Consider the following 15842-nt stretch of genomic DNA (forward strand, 5'->3'; position numbering starts at 1 on the left):
AAAGATGGACTCCAAACAATCATCTCCTTTTCTGGCCAGACCCATTGTGTTATCTCCACCACCGTTGAGTACCGGAATCTCCTCGGGTAGCCAAGGGACTCAAATGGGGCCCGAAGACCTGAAGCTTCAGGATTTCCTCGCGGCCGGCCATTATAACCGCCAGCAGAGCGTTGGGTATAATTTGCAACACGAATTTGAAACCCTAAACGCAGACTTGGATTTGGACTTAAAAGATCCTCGCAGTGCTCCCGCCACCTCCCAGGCCGGCGGGTTCTCGGTGCTGTCTCCCGTGCCCACTAACATTAATGGTTCGCAAGCTGGCCTTGGTTCATTATTAAATCTGAGCTTCTACTCGCCGCTCAACTTGCCCCACCGTTCTCAAACCGTAGCTGACTTCAGCTTATCCAGCCGACCAACATCTTCCACTCTGTTCTACCAGGAACTTATACAGTTCACCGCCTGGATCGAAAATTTAAGTCCTCAGGATAATGCCACCATGATCGAGTACTTGTGCTCAAACTTGCCGGTGGACATTTTACTCAGTTTCAGGTCCAAACTAGAAGCACAGTTGGGAGGACAACTTTTATCACCTCCTCATGTGCCCAATCAGAACACGCTTTCACAGGTATTATCACCATATGCCTATACTCAGAATCAGCTGGTACCTTCAGAGGTGTTGACGGACTTGGATCACTTGAACCTCTCCGACACCCGCACCTTGCACCAGCCCAAGCCGCGGCCCAACGTGTTCAGGCTGTACGCCAGTACCTTGGGCGACGCGGGCCCCCGGTCGCGCGACCGCCCTCGGTCGGCCGACCCCAGTCTCCAGGCCAAGCAGCAGCCTCAGTACCAACAATTTCAAACCCAGCTGCTGTTACACCCTGGCTACCAAAATTTAGACAGAGCCAAGTCGCCCACCAGCCACATGTTCGAGAAGACCAATTTTTTGCAGCTAGCCGCACAGTCTCCAGGACTTGGACCACTGCAGGCCCAGGATGAATATGAGCAGTTGGATATGTCACAAAAATTGGGGGCTTTGGCCACCATTAACTCGCGGGTGGCATTAGACCTGAACAAGAAGAACTTTGGGGCGTACCATGACCCCACCAACCGGGCCATCAACTCGAGCTCAGTTCCACTTGTGTCTAATAAGGTTAAATCGCCCAACCAAAAACCTCGCAGTGGCTACGCAAGTGCTGCTGGGGGCTCTACTGCCACCTCTACCGCCAAGAGCATCGACTCCAGTCTCGGGGTCACCGCCAATAACTCGAGCCCCAACGCCGCTGGTGCCAGCAGCTCGATGCCGGTGGACGTGACAAACTTGGAGTTATTGAAAAATATTCCCGCGTGGTTGAAGTTGTTGCGGTTGCACAAGTACACCGACTCGTTAAAGGACGTGCCTTGGAAAGTGTTGATAGAGTTGAGTGACGAGCAGTTGGAGGAGAAAGGCGTCAAGGCACTTGGAGCTCGTCGCAAGCTTCTCAAGGCGTTTGACGTGATCAAGGCCCAGTATGATTAAGTATCCAGGCCAAACAGCCCTACGGCCCCGCTAAACACCAGGCATATACGACCCAGCCAAACATATAGAGCATCTGGCTGGAACCCTAGGAGTTTCTTCTACCTGGTGACTACATAGGAAATAATAGATTTGGAGACCTTTGGCCGTACAAAAAGTGTATATTAAACATTATTAAGCCATTCACATGATCACACAACAGGAGTTGGTCTTTTTGGCCTGTTTGTAAAACATCCGGGACGAGCTCGACAACGCCTCCGACTTGTCAACCAAGCTGTCTAACTTCTCACCCCTTTGCAACACATTCTCAATGGTCTTGTGTAAAACAATCTTGGTTTCGTCCAACTCCTGCTGGACTCTCATGATTGAGTCGGCCTGCGTGGGGTCCTGGTACTTCTTCAAGTAGGATTCCAACTCGGCGTAGTTTAAGGTATTGTTGGTTTCTTCAAGATTCTCCCATTCCGATTTGGGGTGTAAAGACAAGTACTCTTCCAAAACCTTGTTTATCAACGAATAGGCCGGTCTCACGGGGTACTCCTTGTCGGAGATGATGACACAAGCGAGGCCTTCCAGTCTGGCATAGGTGTGGCCAATGTAATTACCTTCCTCAACTGATTGTCTTTGGCCGCTCTGGGTTCGTTGCGACACCGTTTCAGCAAAAAAAGTCATAAACTGGGACACTCCGTTCTTTTCAAAGAAGGAAAACTGTGAGAGATCCTTGGCGTGGGCCAACTCCACCGCCTTGGACCCAGAAGTCTTTATGATTCCAATATAATATAACTTCATTCTAAATCAATTTCGCCGATGATGATGTTGCTGCTCAGTTTTCTGCTCCTTCCTAATGTTTTGGTTTTTGGGCTTTCGCGTGAAATCCATCTGGTCGTTTGACGATAAGAACTACCGGTTCTTTTTACAATCGCACAACTCTGGGGCCTTAATCTCCCTGTCGAGCACAAACAGATCACTTCCACCAGTTTGTATCTATTCATTTCGTATATGGACACCGAAACCCCTACGTTTAAGGTGGTTTTATTAGGGGATCTGGGGGTTGGTAAAACATGTATCCGATCCCAGTTTGTGCACCATATCTTCACAAATGCCTACAAGGCCACCATTGGTGGCGATTATTTGACCAGCACCGTGATGGTGACGAGGCGGGTGACAACTGATGACGCTGGTTCCAACCATGATACTAATGATATCCCTCAGCCCCAAACCATACAAAAGCCCATTAAGACCCATCTACAAATATGGGACACTGCCGGGCAAGAGAGATTCAACTCCATTTCGCGGGCCTTCTATAGAGGCACCGATATCGTTGTGTTGGTGTACGACATCACCAACTATGAGAGTCTTCTTAACCTCAAGACCTGGTTTAAGAACTTTATGGATCATTGTCAGGTGCCACATCCCGGGGTGATTGTGGTGGGCAACAAATCGGACCAAGCAAGTGACAGGGTCATTGACTTGGAGGAAATCAAGGAGATTCTCACCTTGAATATAAATTCGGGAACCGATAGTGACATTAATTTGAACAACTATGTTAACTGGGAAACCGATGCGTTTGAAATCTGCTGCAAAAAACTAGATCTTGTCAACAAGGTATTCTACCGGGTAGGAGAAGTTGGGCTTGATTTGATAGAGGAAAATCCAAAGAAGGATATAGTGGCATTTGATACTATAGACATCGGAGCGGGCCAAAGGGCATCCAAGTGTTTTTGTTAGGCTATAGACATATGTACATGTATTTACAGGTTAGTGGGATTCGGTCCCGGCAGCTTCAGTAGCGGGAGCGTCAGTAGCGGTAGCGTCAGTAGCGAGAGCATCGATAGCGGGAGCTTCAGTATTTTCAGAAACTTCAACAGAAACAGTCTCAGAAACTTCCACAGGTTCAAGTTGAACGTCAGACTCAGCCCCCCGTGCGTCGGCCTCCATCTCCTCTTCGTCCATCAACTGCTCCTTGTAGTGTTCAGGGTATCTTCTGAAGCAAGTTCTCATGCCCTCAAACTTCTTGATACAGTCGATTCCTTTGGGCTCGGTTTCCGAGTACACAAAACATGCAAATGCTTCCTTGAACTCTTCTCCGCAAGGTCCGTGGGCCATTCCACCTAAACATGGGCAGTCCCAGTTGATTTCTCCGGTGATTGGATTGTAGGCAGCACCTTCGTAGTCTTCGGCAGTTGGTTCCTTGTCAGCGTCGGCAGCCGGTTGCTCGGAGATGGCGGTCAGGTCTTCGGGCTGAACGTCGTTGTCGATGCTGGCGTATAACGAGTAGCCAATAATGGTGGAAATTCCCATGGTGGCACCCATCCAAGTCTGATTATTAATGAGGGAAGAAGCCAACTTCTGCGAGGGCGACGAGCTGTGGAAGCGGGTGGCCCGGACGATGGTCGAGGATCTGGCAGCAGAAATGGTGGCCCTACTGGATCTAGCGGTGGAAGCGACAAATGTTCTTATCATTTTGGTTAGTTGGTGCTTTAGTTGGTGCCTAGTGGATGTGAAAATTTTTGGTGCAAAAGTCATGTCGCGGAATCACTGGAGATCATGGAATTGCGATAGATGCTTTGAAATGGACATCAAGATGTTTGCAGCCGTGTTTCGGGAGACGTGTGGACATAGAGGGTGAGGGTCGAGTGGTTGTAGTAGACGAGAGTTGTGTGGTTGTGGCCACAATTAGAATTGTACTTTCTGTTCTTGTCGTTTTCGCTGCAACAACCGTACTCAGATTTAACTAATGTTTAATATTTATATTGGAAGTAACCCAGTTCAAATGCCTACACCGAAACGTGAACATCACACCCTTTCTATGTCCTATTTACAAACCGCCTCTTCTACTGCTTTCTTATATCCTGTTGCAAATCCCCCAACTTGACCTCTGGTTTCGCTGGTTGATCCACAAACTGACTGTTCCAGATCAACAGGCAAATCACAGCAATCACTGACAAGCCTCCAAGCGCTCTAACGAGCTTGAGGGCAATTTTACTATGGGTTGTGCTTTCATCACCGATTTTGTCAATCGATTTGTTGACAGCATTCCACTTGGCTTTAACGGAGTAGGCCCTAGGCACCAGAATTAACAGCATGTATGAAGCCCTTGGAGGTGCTGCCATACCTCGCCTGAGTACAGGTGTGCTTGTGGTGATACCTTGTTTAAACATGGTGTGAGATCAAAGTGAAAAATTGAGATTCTTCAAACTAGTGATGATAGCGCGGAAACGTCCACTGCAGAATAATTTGCACCCATTGATGGTTTCACGTATAACACATCCTCCTTGAGGTATCCAGTAGCCCTTCTGGAGCGGGAGAATTCGTAGATGGTCCCCCTGCTTGGATCTTGTCCCATTACCTTAAATGAGATGTTTTGGGCTAAACAGTAGCTTTCCACCACGTCTTTGAAGGATGCCAGAAGCTGCGACGACGGGATTCCTTGCACACTAAAGCCATTGCTGCCCCCGATATAGTTTAGAATTAACGTATTAGAAGGAAAGAACTGGTTTTCTAAGGAGGGTAGCTTCTCGAGGGGGTTATCACTGAAGAGCTTGTTAAGGTTCCAGCTGATGATATCGAGAGGTTCACCAGTTATCTGGTACTTGGTGATGAACCCTTTGATTAGTTGGTACCACTTTTTAAACTCCACAAGAAATTTCTGGAGATGGTGCTGCTTTAATTCTGAGAACCGCTTGAGCCACGGATTGAAGTACTTGAACTGGAGGTACAATTCTTTGTGGATATTGGTTAGCAACAGCGAGCTTACGATCATGAACACAAGTTCTGCTGAATTTTCATCATCTACCACAGAACCCAAAAGAACTGCAAAGATGTGGTCACGAAGCCGATCCACAGACACAACTCCAAGGTACTGTTTGAACAATTCAAACCAAAAGCCAGTAATGGTTTGCAACTCTTCTGCCATCAAAAGGGTTGGAGCATCGAAATACTTCAAGAACTTGGTATAAACTTTTTCTATAAGTGGCACAAACGCTTCCGATGACTCTGAGAGCCGGAGATAGTGTATGAGGAACACTGGCAGCTGGTGGGTCGGGTTCCAGTTGGTGATATCTTCCATGAGTCGAGGAACAACCTCTTCATTTATGAGCTTAGTTAAGGTTATGGGACTGGTGAGGATTAAACTATCCTGCCAGACACCTAGGATATGCACGATTTCATCGTGGTTGTGAGAAGCTCGGATCTCTGTTCTGAGTTGTGTGTAGATTAACGAGTCAAATGGATTGAGAACCGTCTCGTTGAAGTGTTCAATTTGTCTATATTTCTGGGAAAGATGGGCCATTTGGCCTAGGTTACCTTCGCTTATGTAACTCTTCATGTCTTTGGCGTAGAAGTTCACAAATGAGTGCTTTGCACGTGGATGCTTGATGGTTATTAGCAGGTCTATGTCTTTTCGCTCCAATGCTTCTTTTATTTGTTGAAGTTCACCAATTTGTTTGTCTGTATCCTCGATAGTTCGCTGGAGCTCGTGGTTCTGGTATAGTAGATACTTCTCCTGCCGGATCATGCCATCGAGAGATTCGTTGATCTGTGTGAGTTTCTGCACCAACTCTTTCAAGCGAGCGTCTCTCGTTTTGATATCTCGAGGGACATTGACATCCTTCAAGGCTAACTCCTCGAGCAAGCCGTAGAGCGCAATGAGATCTGAGTTATGTGATGCTTTAGGTTTAATCTCCTGTTGTTTGGTATCTTCTGTGACTTTTTCGGAGATTCCTCCCACACCTATTCCTTGAGGTCGGAGTTTGGTTTTGATAGGATCCACAATACCTTCTTGGTTGGCTCCCAAGCCTGTCCCGGGTGTATATCCCATGGAGATCAAGAGTGAGGCCCCTATACCGTATTGGGATGTCAAGCTGTTGTCGGTATCCACATCCATTTTGTATTGTTTCTTGTAATCGTCATTTTGGTTGACATCATCAAGGTCATCGCTGACATCACTGTAGGAGTTATTGTCCATTGCAGACATCCCAGCAGACCTCATAGAGGTGCTACCAGTTGTGGGAGCATTGTCACCGGGGTCTTGCAATCCTGGTTTACTGAAACTGATAAAGTTCATAGATGGTAGTAATTGTTATCTACGCGCATCTCATCAGATGCGGCAGTAAGCAGAGTACGGAAACTACTACATGTATTATATATGGTACGGGATTAGTATAACTGTGATTTTATACAGTACAGCAGTCTTTAGCAATTGCATATACGAATGTTGCAATCTACATAAGACTCTTGATTAGATCAAGAAGCTGCTTCTCCATAAAAACCCCATTAGCCTCATTATCATCATTATCATTCAAGCCTTCGGTGATTACCTGAACTACCGAAGGCTGCTTATCTCCTGGAAGCTTAAACTGTTTCGGAATAAATTCTCCATATTTGGTCAACCAGTTGATTCTTCTGTCTCTTTCGTTCTGATGGAATTGGTAGAGCTCATCATTAAGAAACCTGTTGAGTTTTGTCAAGAATTGACGAGGATACGTGAACTGTTGATGGTGGAACTCCACAAGATACTTGTTCTTATATATGGAGAGGAAGTTCCGGTAGTAATATATCAATTGGTCAATTATATGGTGATAATTGGTGAGATCCAATTTACCGTTAATCTCGTGGTACTTGTTCAAAAAGATGATGATTTGAAACAAGTTGGTGGATTTGAACTTGTTATATATTTTGTCAAGGTCCTTGATTTGCCCCATGAGCTTATCAGTATACGTTTCAAAGCTCTTGACGATTTTCTTGCCCCGAATTTCGTTGTTGATGATAATATCGTAGATGGATCTCAAGTCTTTAAGAACACTTACAGACTCTTCCGAGTCTTGTGCAAGAACATCATAATTTATATGCAAAGACGACTTCCCAAACTCATTGAGTCCGACCATACACTGGTCATAGTGGTTGGTTAACATCTGCAACAACGATACTAGTTCCTGCTCCAAAGACTCGTTTTCTTTCAATATTGACTGAATTCCGTCGTTGTTCATGGACTGAAACGTCATTAGATCGTCGTGAGTCTTGAACATTTGCTGGAATCGCTTGTTTATCACCTTATTGAAAGGCAATTGAGCGGTTTCTCGAAAGCTCTTATCCATAAATTCATGCAATTTGGTCATGTTCTCGTGATGTATGGAAATATTCCCAAACAACAATTCGATCTCGTCAACTGAAATGAAGTGCTTTAACAGGACCCCCTGTTCCAAACTCAAGTCATTGGTAGAGCTTTCCTGAATCAAAAACTCGGGTACCTTCACTTTATCCAACAGATCTATAATCTCATTGAACTCTTGCATGACCTGTTGTAGTTTGGCGTATTCAACATTGTACTTCCCAATACAGTCATTGTGGACCTTATCGTTCAAAAATGCAATGTAATTGGCAATTAAATCATTAACCATTTGGAACTGCTTGTACTTAGCATCGATGTGTTCCAAGTGGTCGGACAACTCGACGACCAACTTGTTGATGAGATTGCTGATCAGTGTATTGGCGGTATTACACAACTCTCGTGCCTCATTGAGGGCTTTTTTAGCATGGTCTCTGCATTCTATTAGGTTGTCTCTGCTAAACTCATTCATCCGTCGTGAGTTTTACTTATCGCCTAGCGCGCACCGCACTTTTTGAACATTTTAGTTTTTGGTTGTTGGCAGGCATGTTCAAGTTACAAACGTTACGGAGTGCCATCGTCGCCAAAAAGCCTATCGAGCTCTTGAAGGCCGATGGTACTAGCATATTGTTGGAGTCTGGAAACATCAACCAAGCGGTTTCCTTGAAAATTGGTGATAATGTGTACGATATCAACTCCGACACAAATTTTTTCAACCAAGTGGAATCCGACAAGCAATCGTTAAAAGCGGTGGTATTCTGTTGGATCCACGATAAGCTGTCGATTGTGGACTATAAAAATGAGTGTGCTAAACAGAGTATCCCCGAGTTCAAGTTTTTGGTCAAAACTGACTTGAGTACTTGGTTACTGGGAACTTCAGATACATGCAAGTTTGTGGATGATTCCACCAGTGAGGCAGCGGCACCAGACAGTGGTGTCACTTCGGAAGAGGGAGCTACGAGAGAGAAGCGCAAGTTGGAAGAAGAAGACCCCCAGATGGCTCGAATCAGCGGGTTTGAAATCAACTCCATCGATCACAATGTCATATTAAGAGGAAGTAAGAACCTCGAGTTCAACTACTTACTCAAGGATGCTAAGCTCTTCATCAACCAGTTGAAGAAGAACAAGCTGAGCTCGTCTCACCTGAAAAATACCAGCAGACACTTGAAGCTGCCCATAATATTGTTGTCTCCATCGACATCTGCCTTATTGTCATTGTCCAACATCAAGGCCTTCTTGGAAGAGGCCCGTTTCATCGACCCCACCACCAACAGTTTACCAAAGCCCGCCAATGGCATCACGGTGATCGAGCGGAAATCAGACAAATTGCATCCGGCAGCCCATAAAATCACCGTGGTGGACAATGTTGACTTTTTCACCAAGCCCGAATACTGGGACCGAGTGGTGGGAATCTTCACCACGGGCCAGAGCTGGCAGTTCAACAAGTACAAGTATTCGAACCCCGACGTATTGTTTCAGAAGTATCCTGGGTTTTATATGTGCTACCAGAGTGATGTGGTGCCCAAGCAGATCAAAGACTGGAATATTCGCCAAGTGAGGGTAGACAGAGATAAACGGTTCAGAGACAAAATGATAGTCAATGACTTCTGGAACGACTTGGAGAGGATCTTGGTGCAGAGAGGATATGATGTATAGTGTGTATAATACAAGAATAGCTACTTACAAGTTTATTGGTACTTCTTTTCCAATGCGATGAACTTTTGGTATATTTCATCCACCGTCATGTTTTGGACCTGACGGCTATCTCTGCTCCGTATAGCCACCGTCCCACTGTCGATATCCTTATCACCAACCATGAGAATATACGAATAACCCTTGCCAATGGCCTCTTTTATGCGGTTACCCACCGTCTCACTTCTGCTGTCGATATCCACATAGAAGTTGTAACCGGTCATAGGGGAAATATCATCGGCAGAAGACAACAACTCGCCAACGAGCCTACTCCGGATTGTTTCTGCGTGCTCTAAGTGGGAACTATTGACGGGAATGACGATAGCCTGCCTTGGATTCAACCAAAACGGCCATTTGCCCTGGTAGTTGTCTAACAAAATGGCGAAGAACCGTTCCAACGACCCAAAAACTGCCCGGTGGACCATTATGGGCCGGTTGTCTCTATTTCCTTGCATATCCACGTACGAAAGATTGAACCTCTCGGGCAAATTGAAATCCAACTGAATGGTTCCTATCTGGTGGACTTTCTCAAACTTGTCAGTAATCATGACATCTATTTTAGGACCATAGAAAGCCCCATCTTGGTGTTTGACGAGCCAATTTCCGGGGCCACACGCCTCGTCCAACACCTTCTTCAACTCGGCTTCGGCACGGTCCCACGTTTGGACCTCACCAATGTAGTTTTCTGGTCTCGTGGACAAGTGGAATTCGATATTCTGGTTAAGACCAAACACTCCGTAGGTGTCTCGAATAAGCTTGATGGTGTTGTGAATCTCCAGGTCAATCTGCTCTAAAGTGCAGAAAATATGGCCATCGTCCTGGTGGAAGCGTCTAACCCTGGTTAATCCTGTCAAGGCCCCGGAAGCTTCATTTCTGTGTAATGAGCTAAAGTCACTAAATCGCACGGGAAGCTCGCTGTATGAGCGGTCGAACTTAGAGAAGATGATGCAGTGGCCGGGACAATTCATGGGTTTTAGTCCGTACTCGTGGTGGTGATGGTGGGGTTCTTCTGTTTCTTTGGTGAGGTCATTACCCACCACTTTGTACATATCGTCTTTATAATTCTCCCAATGGCCGGAGGTCTTCCACAAGTCGTTTTTGTATATGAGGGGGGTGATAACTTCCTGGAACCCGTATTTTTGCTGTTGAATCTTCATGAAGTGGACCATTTTATTGAATATTCTGGTACCATGGGGAAGAAAGAAGATGGAGCCGGGAGATGATTTATCGGTGAGATAGAGCAGCTGCTTGTTGGAGATTGTATGGTTGGTGGTAGAAGTGCTCTTGGCCGGGGAGGAGGAGCTCTGGAGCCGGACAAAGCCTCGGCGTAATACCTGTAGTGGTGTGAGAGGTGCCATGAGGTGAATTTTTCAGAGTGAGAACGAGCATTGAGAACAGTAGACAAGAGAACATTAGCTAATATGACAACAGTCAAAACGTATTCTCTATCAAAGGTAAAACAACTAAATTACTCTACCAACCACTAAGTGTATCATGCATTATGGCGTAAATATGTACTGGATGCCCTAAGCTCCCACCACCTCCACAATCGGCACCTCCTTCACCTTCTTCTCCTGCTTCACCTTCTCTTTATCCTCCTTCTTCAGTATGCTTTCCCTCCTGTCCTTCTTCTTCTGTTTCCACGTATAGTACTTCACCTTGAACCCGGTGAACGTCTTAAACTGTGTCTGTCTCTTCATCCATCGGTTCACCGGCTTACCACTCTTGTCTAAAGAGTACTGGCCAGCAATTGGGTTCATGGTCAAACCCGAAGTACTGCTCTCCTTGAGCCCACTGTTTATTCTGTTGTTAAAGGCGTTGTTTACACTGCCAAAGCCGGCAGCCCCACCGGTCCCACCGGTCTCTGGCTGGGGTGAGGAGGTCTTGGAAGAAGCCACACTGGGATCTACTGATGCAGCAGGGGTCTTTTTGTCTTCGGCAGCGAGTTTTTTAACCCTAGTTTTGGAAGCCGGCACCTCAAACACCGGAAGTGTGGCGAGAAACTTGGAGGGTACCGCCAACTTCACGGTATATTTCTTGGGTGGCATAGTGTGGAAGAAAAGGTGTGGATGTAGATTTGGAAAATCTCCCGCGCGCGCCAAAGTTCTCAAGGAGCTAAATGAACCAGGACTCAAGCTATAGCAGTAACAACGACGATACGGTGACAGTGGACGAGGTGGTGGGAGCAAGCACCGGCTTCTGGGGACTCCAAACCGTCCCCTCTCAACAGACCAACTTTACCGCCCACAGACGCCCCACCAGATTGGATCTTTTTGAGAACAACCAAAAGCTTGACATCAGAGCTCACCAAAGAACCTACGAAGGTGCCTACACCCGGACTGCCATCGGTAGCCTTGCGTTCTCGATCATGATCATCAAGCTTTTCTCCAAGGAGTTTCTTCCCATTGGAACCATCTACACGTTATACGGAATGGTTGTGTTCATTATAGGTGTATACAAGAGTAGAAGTGTGGACTTCTACTATAACCCCAACAAGGGCACTGAGTATTTCCGGACCAGTGGTACCAGTGTGATTATTCTCACGGCAATCAGCTTGGTGTGCTACTTGACGTTGTTTGTGTTGATAATGACCCTTTAACTAAGAGCACCAATGGTCAAGAGAAGAAGTTGCAAAAGGAGTTGGGCACTCCAGAAACTCACCTTCTTCATCCGCACCAACCGGCTTTCCTCATCCGCCACGTAGTTGACGAAGTTGTTGTATACCTCGATGCTGATGTCGTCCATCAAAAGACTGTCGTACACGGTCCAAGACCCTTCAAAGTCACTCAAGGTTTTCACAATCTGGTTATGCAACTCGATGTAGGTGTTTTTGGAGTTGATGTACGCCACAATGGGACGGATCAATGCATAGTTGATGTATGAGAGCTCCGGGGTCTGGAACGGTACCGACGCCCTGACGTTGTTGAGTTTGATGCTGAGATTTAAAAGAATTCTGGGGTCTGGATCCTGGGATTTGAGTTTGTCGTGGTACCGATTTTTGTTGTCCTTGAGGGTCCGCAAGTACGAAAGAATATCATCGGGCGGGTTGATGGGGATGACAAAGTCTCCTATCATGTCGACTTTTCCATTGGTGATCCACCCAAACGGTCCTTCAAGACCTCTGTTCAAGTGGTCCAAATTGAGGGAGTTGATACGGCAGCACTGAAGCCGGAAATTGGACTCGTTGAGGATGCTGGTGTCCTTACCGCCGCCACCCAAGGCCTCGGCCAACACCGTATCGATCTCATCGACCCGTTGTCGTTTATGGATGGTGAACAAAGATCCATCGTAGGACCCGTTGACGAGGTCCGAGTTCAAAAGATCATAGAAGAGCCAGTGTTTGCGTAGCCGCGGCGTCAGCATGTTGTATATCTCGACGTTAAAAGGTCGGAACCCATCTGGTTGGTAGAGAGTCACAAGCATGTCGTCGATTTTGAAGTTATCGATTTCAAAGTCTCCTGGGTGATAGACGTTTTTATAGTTGGTGGCACTATCACTGGGGTCCCACACAACGTGGGTCCTGTCGATGACCCCCCTAACGCCATGCATTTCGAGGGTGTCGATGATGCCGTGACCGTTGACCCATTTATTAAAGCTTAATGTCATGTTCACCTGTTCAATCGTAAGGTCGTATTGCGTGTAGTTGCCGTCGTCGTACTCGACAACATCGTCCAAGAGCGCCTGCTCGGCGGTGCTGGTTCCCTTGATGAATTTGCGAGACTTCTTGGGTCTTCTGCTGACCAGCACCTTTTGAAAGGAGATTTTACCATCTTTCCAGCCCGGTACAATGGCATTTTCAAATACCACCGATAACTTTGAGTTCTTGGTGATGAACTCACCGAGCTGGCGAGCCACAAACTCCTGGGCAAACACGGTGTTGATGGTGAAGATCAAAAGTGAGAAGAAGGTGGTGGTCGCGAGAATGATGAGGAGGGCATTACTGATGACGAGCCAGGAAAAGAACGCCGAGTAGTCGTCGGTGTTAAAGGGGCGGTTGGAGCGCTTGAGGAGCCATTTGGCTCTGATGCGGATGCGGGAGACCCAATTATTTGCGTTTTTGAGGAGTTGTTCTTTGGGAGAGAGGTTTCGTTGATGAAGGAATGCCAGGGACTGGAGATTTCGAAGGAGGACTCGGCAGGGGGTAAGGCGGGGTGTGTGGTGTAGAGGAGGTCGGAGGCCGGCGAGGGTTCGAGGGATTATGGGGGGTCGGAGGGATATGAGTTTGAACATGAGGAGATGAGGATGGAGTGGATGAGAAGGATGAGGATGGATGAGGTGCGAGTGGGGGAAATGTGGTGGCGGTCTGGCGCGAGCGGTGGTGTATGGGTCAGAGCGGTGGGGGCCCGGTGCGGTGCCAGAGCCAGATATTCAGGAAGTGCGGTGCCAGAGCCAGAGATCCAGGAAGTGCGTGCCAGAGCCAGAGATCCAGAGGGTGCCAGAGACCCCGCGGCACCACGCCGGCCCAGCACCACGCCAGCATGGCGCCAGCACCAATGGCACCGCGCTCCCCCATTCCACACTGGCGCCGTGCTGATCCCACACGGCAAATCGCTTCGCGCACTGACTAATATCTGATAAGCACCCTTAGTCACAACACCTATTAGTCACAAGGGCTTATTAGTCACTACCACGCCAAGACCAATTGCCCCTTTCTGCATAGTAAGAACCCATTCATACTTCACTATAAAACTCCATTGCCTGCCCCTTTCCAGCTGCAATTCAAAATCTCCCCAATTTGATCTCCATATGTTTGGCGAAGCACTCAGAAAACTGGACTTCAGTGGCCTCAGCACTAATGTCACCCCCGTCAACCACGGCCTGTATGGACTCCCACCCGACAGCGTCGTAGCCGAGTTCCAGGCAGCAATGGCTGATGACTTGAGTTTCCCCGACAGATACATGTTCGTTCGCCAGCCACAAGACTACGTTTCTGCTCTTAAAACCGTCGGCGACATCATCCACTGCGACTACCATGACGTGGCCATCGTCAACAACTCCACCTCGGGTGTCAATACCGTGTTGAAGAGTTTCCCGTGGAAGCGCGGCGACAAATTGTTGTTGACGTCGGTGGTGTATCCGGCCTGCGAAAATATTGCCCAGTTTACTGCCAAAATGAACGGCGTGGAGGTGGAGAAAATGGTGGCCGACATCGAGAAGGGCCAAGACCACTTGTTGGCGGAGTTTGAAAAGAAGATCAAAAGTGGTGGGTACCGTATGGCCATGTTCGATGTGGTGAGCTCAATGCCGGCATTTCTCTTCCCGTACGAGCAAATGGTTCAGGTGTGCCGGGAAAACGGTGTGTTGTCGATGGTGGATGGAGCTCACGGCGTGGGGCTTGTACCACTCGACTTGGGTCGCTTGCAGCCCGATTTTTTTGTCAGTAACTTGCACAAGTGGTTCTTCACTCCTCGGGGTACTGCTTTGTTGTATGTCAACAAAAAACACCACGCCACCATCCAGCCACTCGTGCAATCACATGTGTGGGTGGAGGACGTGGGTGAAGAGACGTTGATAAAGAAGTTCACTTTTGCAGCCAGTGACAACTACGCCAAATTGCGGTGCATTGAGCCTGCGAAACAGTTCAGAGACCGGCTTGGAGGAGACGATGCCATTTGGAACTATGCCGCCGGCTTGCGGGACCAGGTGATGGGTTGGTTACTGAAGCGGTGGGGCATGGAAGAGCTTGGTGACCAGCGTTTGATGATGGCGAATATCTGGTTACCTGAAAAGTTTGTTCTTCCATTTGAGGAGATAGAGGCTCTCAAGCGGAATTCGAGCGAAGACGGCCATTTTTTGCAGATCGGGTTTTACCAGGGTCGGCCGGTATTGCGGCTCTCGTTCCAGGTGTACAACGAGGTGGGAGACTACGAGAAGGCAATCGAGTACTTGGAGAAGGCAATTGAGAAGAGGCTCGAGGAGAGGAGCTTAGAGAAGGGCGTGGCGACGTTGACCACAAAGTAGGGTCACTATGACCAAAGACTAGGTTTGTTTAGATTCGTGGACTATATCGATAGATTTAGATGCGAGACTGGTTGAATATATGAAAATCACATTCGGGTCACGTGCGGGGTTCTGGTGTTGGTGGGACGACTATTTGTTGCTTGGCTTGCTTGGTAGTCAGGTTATTGCTTAAGGAGGTCTACCAAGGACCCTAACCGTGAAACCAGGTCTGGAACTGCGCTCGCAAACCTTAGCATCAAACCGCTTTCGTCTGCCAGACGGTGACATTCTAACCTTTAAATTCAAAACACCTTGCCGGTATAGGATGGTTAGCCTGGGTAAGGTTACTTGTTTTGCATATACATGCATGGGCGAAGAAACGTTTCAATTTTACTGCAGTATGAAGTAGTAATTTAACCTCATAGGGCAAGGGCTCTCGTCAGGATGCGTAGATTGGCGTGTCAAGGTTTGGGGGCACCTTGACTATCGGGAGGAGAGATACGAGCTATCGGGAGCGGTACTGCGGCGGCGTGCCAGCCGCCGCGTCCCGGGTACCGGGGGGGTTTCGTGGCATCCAGCGAGGCATTAGGT

At 47.6% G+C, this 15842-nt stretch overlaps 12 protein-coding genes across 12 annotated transcripts; 5 read left to right on the forward strand and 7 right to left on the reverse strand. All coding sequences in view use genetic code 12, as the record gives it.

Annotated features, from left to right (window-relative positions):
* Nucleotides 1–4: 4 nt before the first annotated feature.
* VTS1 (Flap-structured DNA-binding and RNA-binding protein) lies at nt 5–1519 on the forward strand (the record flags this gene model as incomplete). The annotated part of the gene is made up of 1 exon (XM_006688373.2): nt 5–1519. The coding sequence occupies one exon, from the start codon at nt 5–7 to the stop codon at nt 1517–1519; it is 1515 nt and encodes a 504-aa protein (XP_006688436.1).
* Nucleotides 1520–1699: 180 nt separating this feature from the next.
* On the reverse strand, nt 1700–2302 carry YKT6 (palmitoyltransferase; the record flags this gene model as incomplete). The annotated part of the gene is made up of 1 exon (XM_006688374.2): nt 1700–2302. The coding sequence occupies one exon, from the start codon at nt 2300–2302 to the stop codon at nt 1700–1702; it is 603 nt and encodes a 200-aa protein (XP_006688437.1).
* Nucleotides 2303–2512: 210 nt separating this feature from the next.
* PSN45_000989 (uncharacterized protein) lies at nt 2513–3241 on the forward strand (the record flags this gene model as incomplete). The annotated part of the gene is made up of 1 exon (XM_006688375.2): nt 2513–3241. One exon carries the CDS (start codon nt 2513–2515, stop codon nt 3239–3241), a length of 729 nt encoding a protein of 242 aa, XP_006688438.1.
* A 30-nt stretch (nt 3242–3271) lies between these two features.
* Nucleotides 3272–3976, reverse strand: MIA40 (Oxidoreductase; the record flags this gene model as incomplete). The annotated part of the gene is made up of 1 exon (XM_006688376.2): nt 3272–3976. The coding sequence occupies one exon, from the start codon at nt 3974–3976 to the stop codon at nt 3272–3274; it is 705 nt and encodes a 234-aa protein (XP_006688439.1).
* A 371-nt stretch (nt 3977–4347) lies between these two features.
* On the reverse strand, nt 4348–6578 carry PSN45_000991 (uncharacterized protein; the record flags this gene model as incomplete). Its single annotated transcript, XM_006688378.2, has 2 exons — nt 4348–4559; nt 4757–6578. 2 exons carry the CDS (start codon nt 6576–6578, stop codon nt 4348–4350), a joined length of 2034 nt encoding a protein of 677 aa, XP_006688441.2.
* Nucleotides 6579–6735: 157 nt separating this feature from the next.
* ATG17 (autophagy protein 17) lies at nt 6736–8091 on the reverse strand (the record flags this gene model as incomplete). The annotated part of the gene is made up of 1 exon (XM_006688379.2): nt 6736–8091. The coding sequence occupies one exon, from the start codon at nt 8089–8091 to the stop codon at nt 6736–6738; it is 1356 nt and encodes a 451-aa protein (XP_006688442.1).
* A 74-nt stretch (nt 8092–8165) lies between these two features.
* CDC73 (accessory factor associated with RNA polymerase II) lies at nt 8166–9275 on the forward strand (the record flags this gene model as incomplete). The annotated part of the gene is made up of 1 exon (XM_006688943.1): nt 8166–9275. One exon carries the CDS (start codon nt 8166–8168, stop codon nt 9273–9275), a length of 1110 nt encoding a protein of 369 aa, XP_006689006.1.
* Nucleotides 9276–9307: 32 nt separating this feature from the next.
* On the reverse strand, nt 9308–10480 carry MST1 (threonyl-tRNA synthetase; the record flags this gene model as incomplete). The annotated part of the gene is made up of 1 exon (XM_006688380.2): nt 9308–10480. The coding sequence occupies one exon, from the start codon at nt 10478–10480 to the stop codon at nt 9308–9310; it is 1173 nt and encodes a 390-aa protein (XP_006688443.2).
* Nucleotides 10481–10837: 357 nt separating this feature from the next.
* PSN45_000995 (uncharacterized protein) lies at nt 10838–11359 on the reverse strand (the record flags this gene model as incomplete). The annotated part of the gene is made up of 1 exon (XM_006688381.2): nt 10838–11359. One exon carries the CDS (start codon nt 11357–11359, stop codon nt 10838–10840), a length of 522 nt encoding a protein of 173 aa, XP_006688444.1.
* Nucleotides 11360–11430: 71 nt separating this feature from the next.
* PSN45_000996 (uncharacterized protein) lies at nt 11431–11816 on the forward strand (the record flags this gene model as incomplete). The annotated part of the gene is made up of 2 exons (XM_066157565.1): nt 11431–11761; nt 11809–11816. The coding sequence occupies 2 exons, from the start codon at nt 11431–11433 to the stop codon at nt 11814–11816; spliced, it is 339 nt and encodes a 112-aa protein (XP_066013662.1).
* Nucleotides 11817–11906: 90 nt separating this feature from the next.
* Nucleotides 11907–13541, reverse strand: MDM31 (Mitochondrial distribution and morphology protein 31, mitochondrial precursor; the record flags this gene model as incomplete). Its single annotated transcript, XM_006688382.2, has 1 exon — nt 11907–13541. The coding sequence occupies one exon, from the start codon at nt 13539–13541 to the stop codon at nt 11907–11909; it is 1635 nt and encodes a 544-aa protein (XP_006688445.2).
* Nucleotides 13542–14057: 516 nt separating this feature from the next.
* Nucleotides 14058–15272, forward strand: PSN45_000998 (L-cysteine desulfhydrase-like protein; the record flags this gene model as incomplete). The annotated part of the gene is made up of 1 exon (XM_006688944.2): nt 14058–15272. One exon carries the CDS (start codon nt 14058–14060, stop codon nt 15270–15272), a length of 1215 nt encoding a protein of 404 aa, XP_006689007.1.
* Nucleotides 15273–15842: the final 570 nt, after the last annotated feature.

The sequence above is a fragment of the Yamadazyma tenuis genome, chromosome 1 (genome assembly GCF_029203305.1).
Source record: "Yamadazyma tenuis chromosome 1, complete sequence".
Classification (NCBI taxonomy): Eukaryota; Fungi; Ascomycota; class Pichiomycetes; order Serinales; family Debaryomycetaceae; genus Yamadazyma; species Yamadazyma tenuis.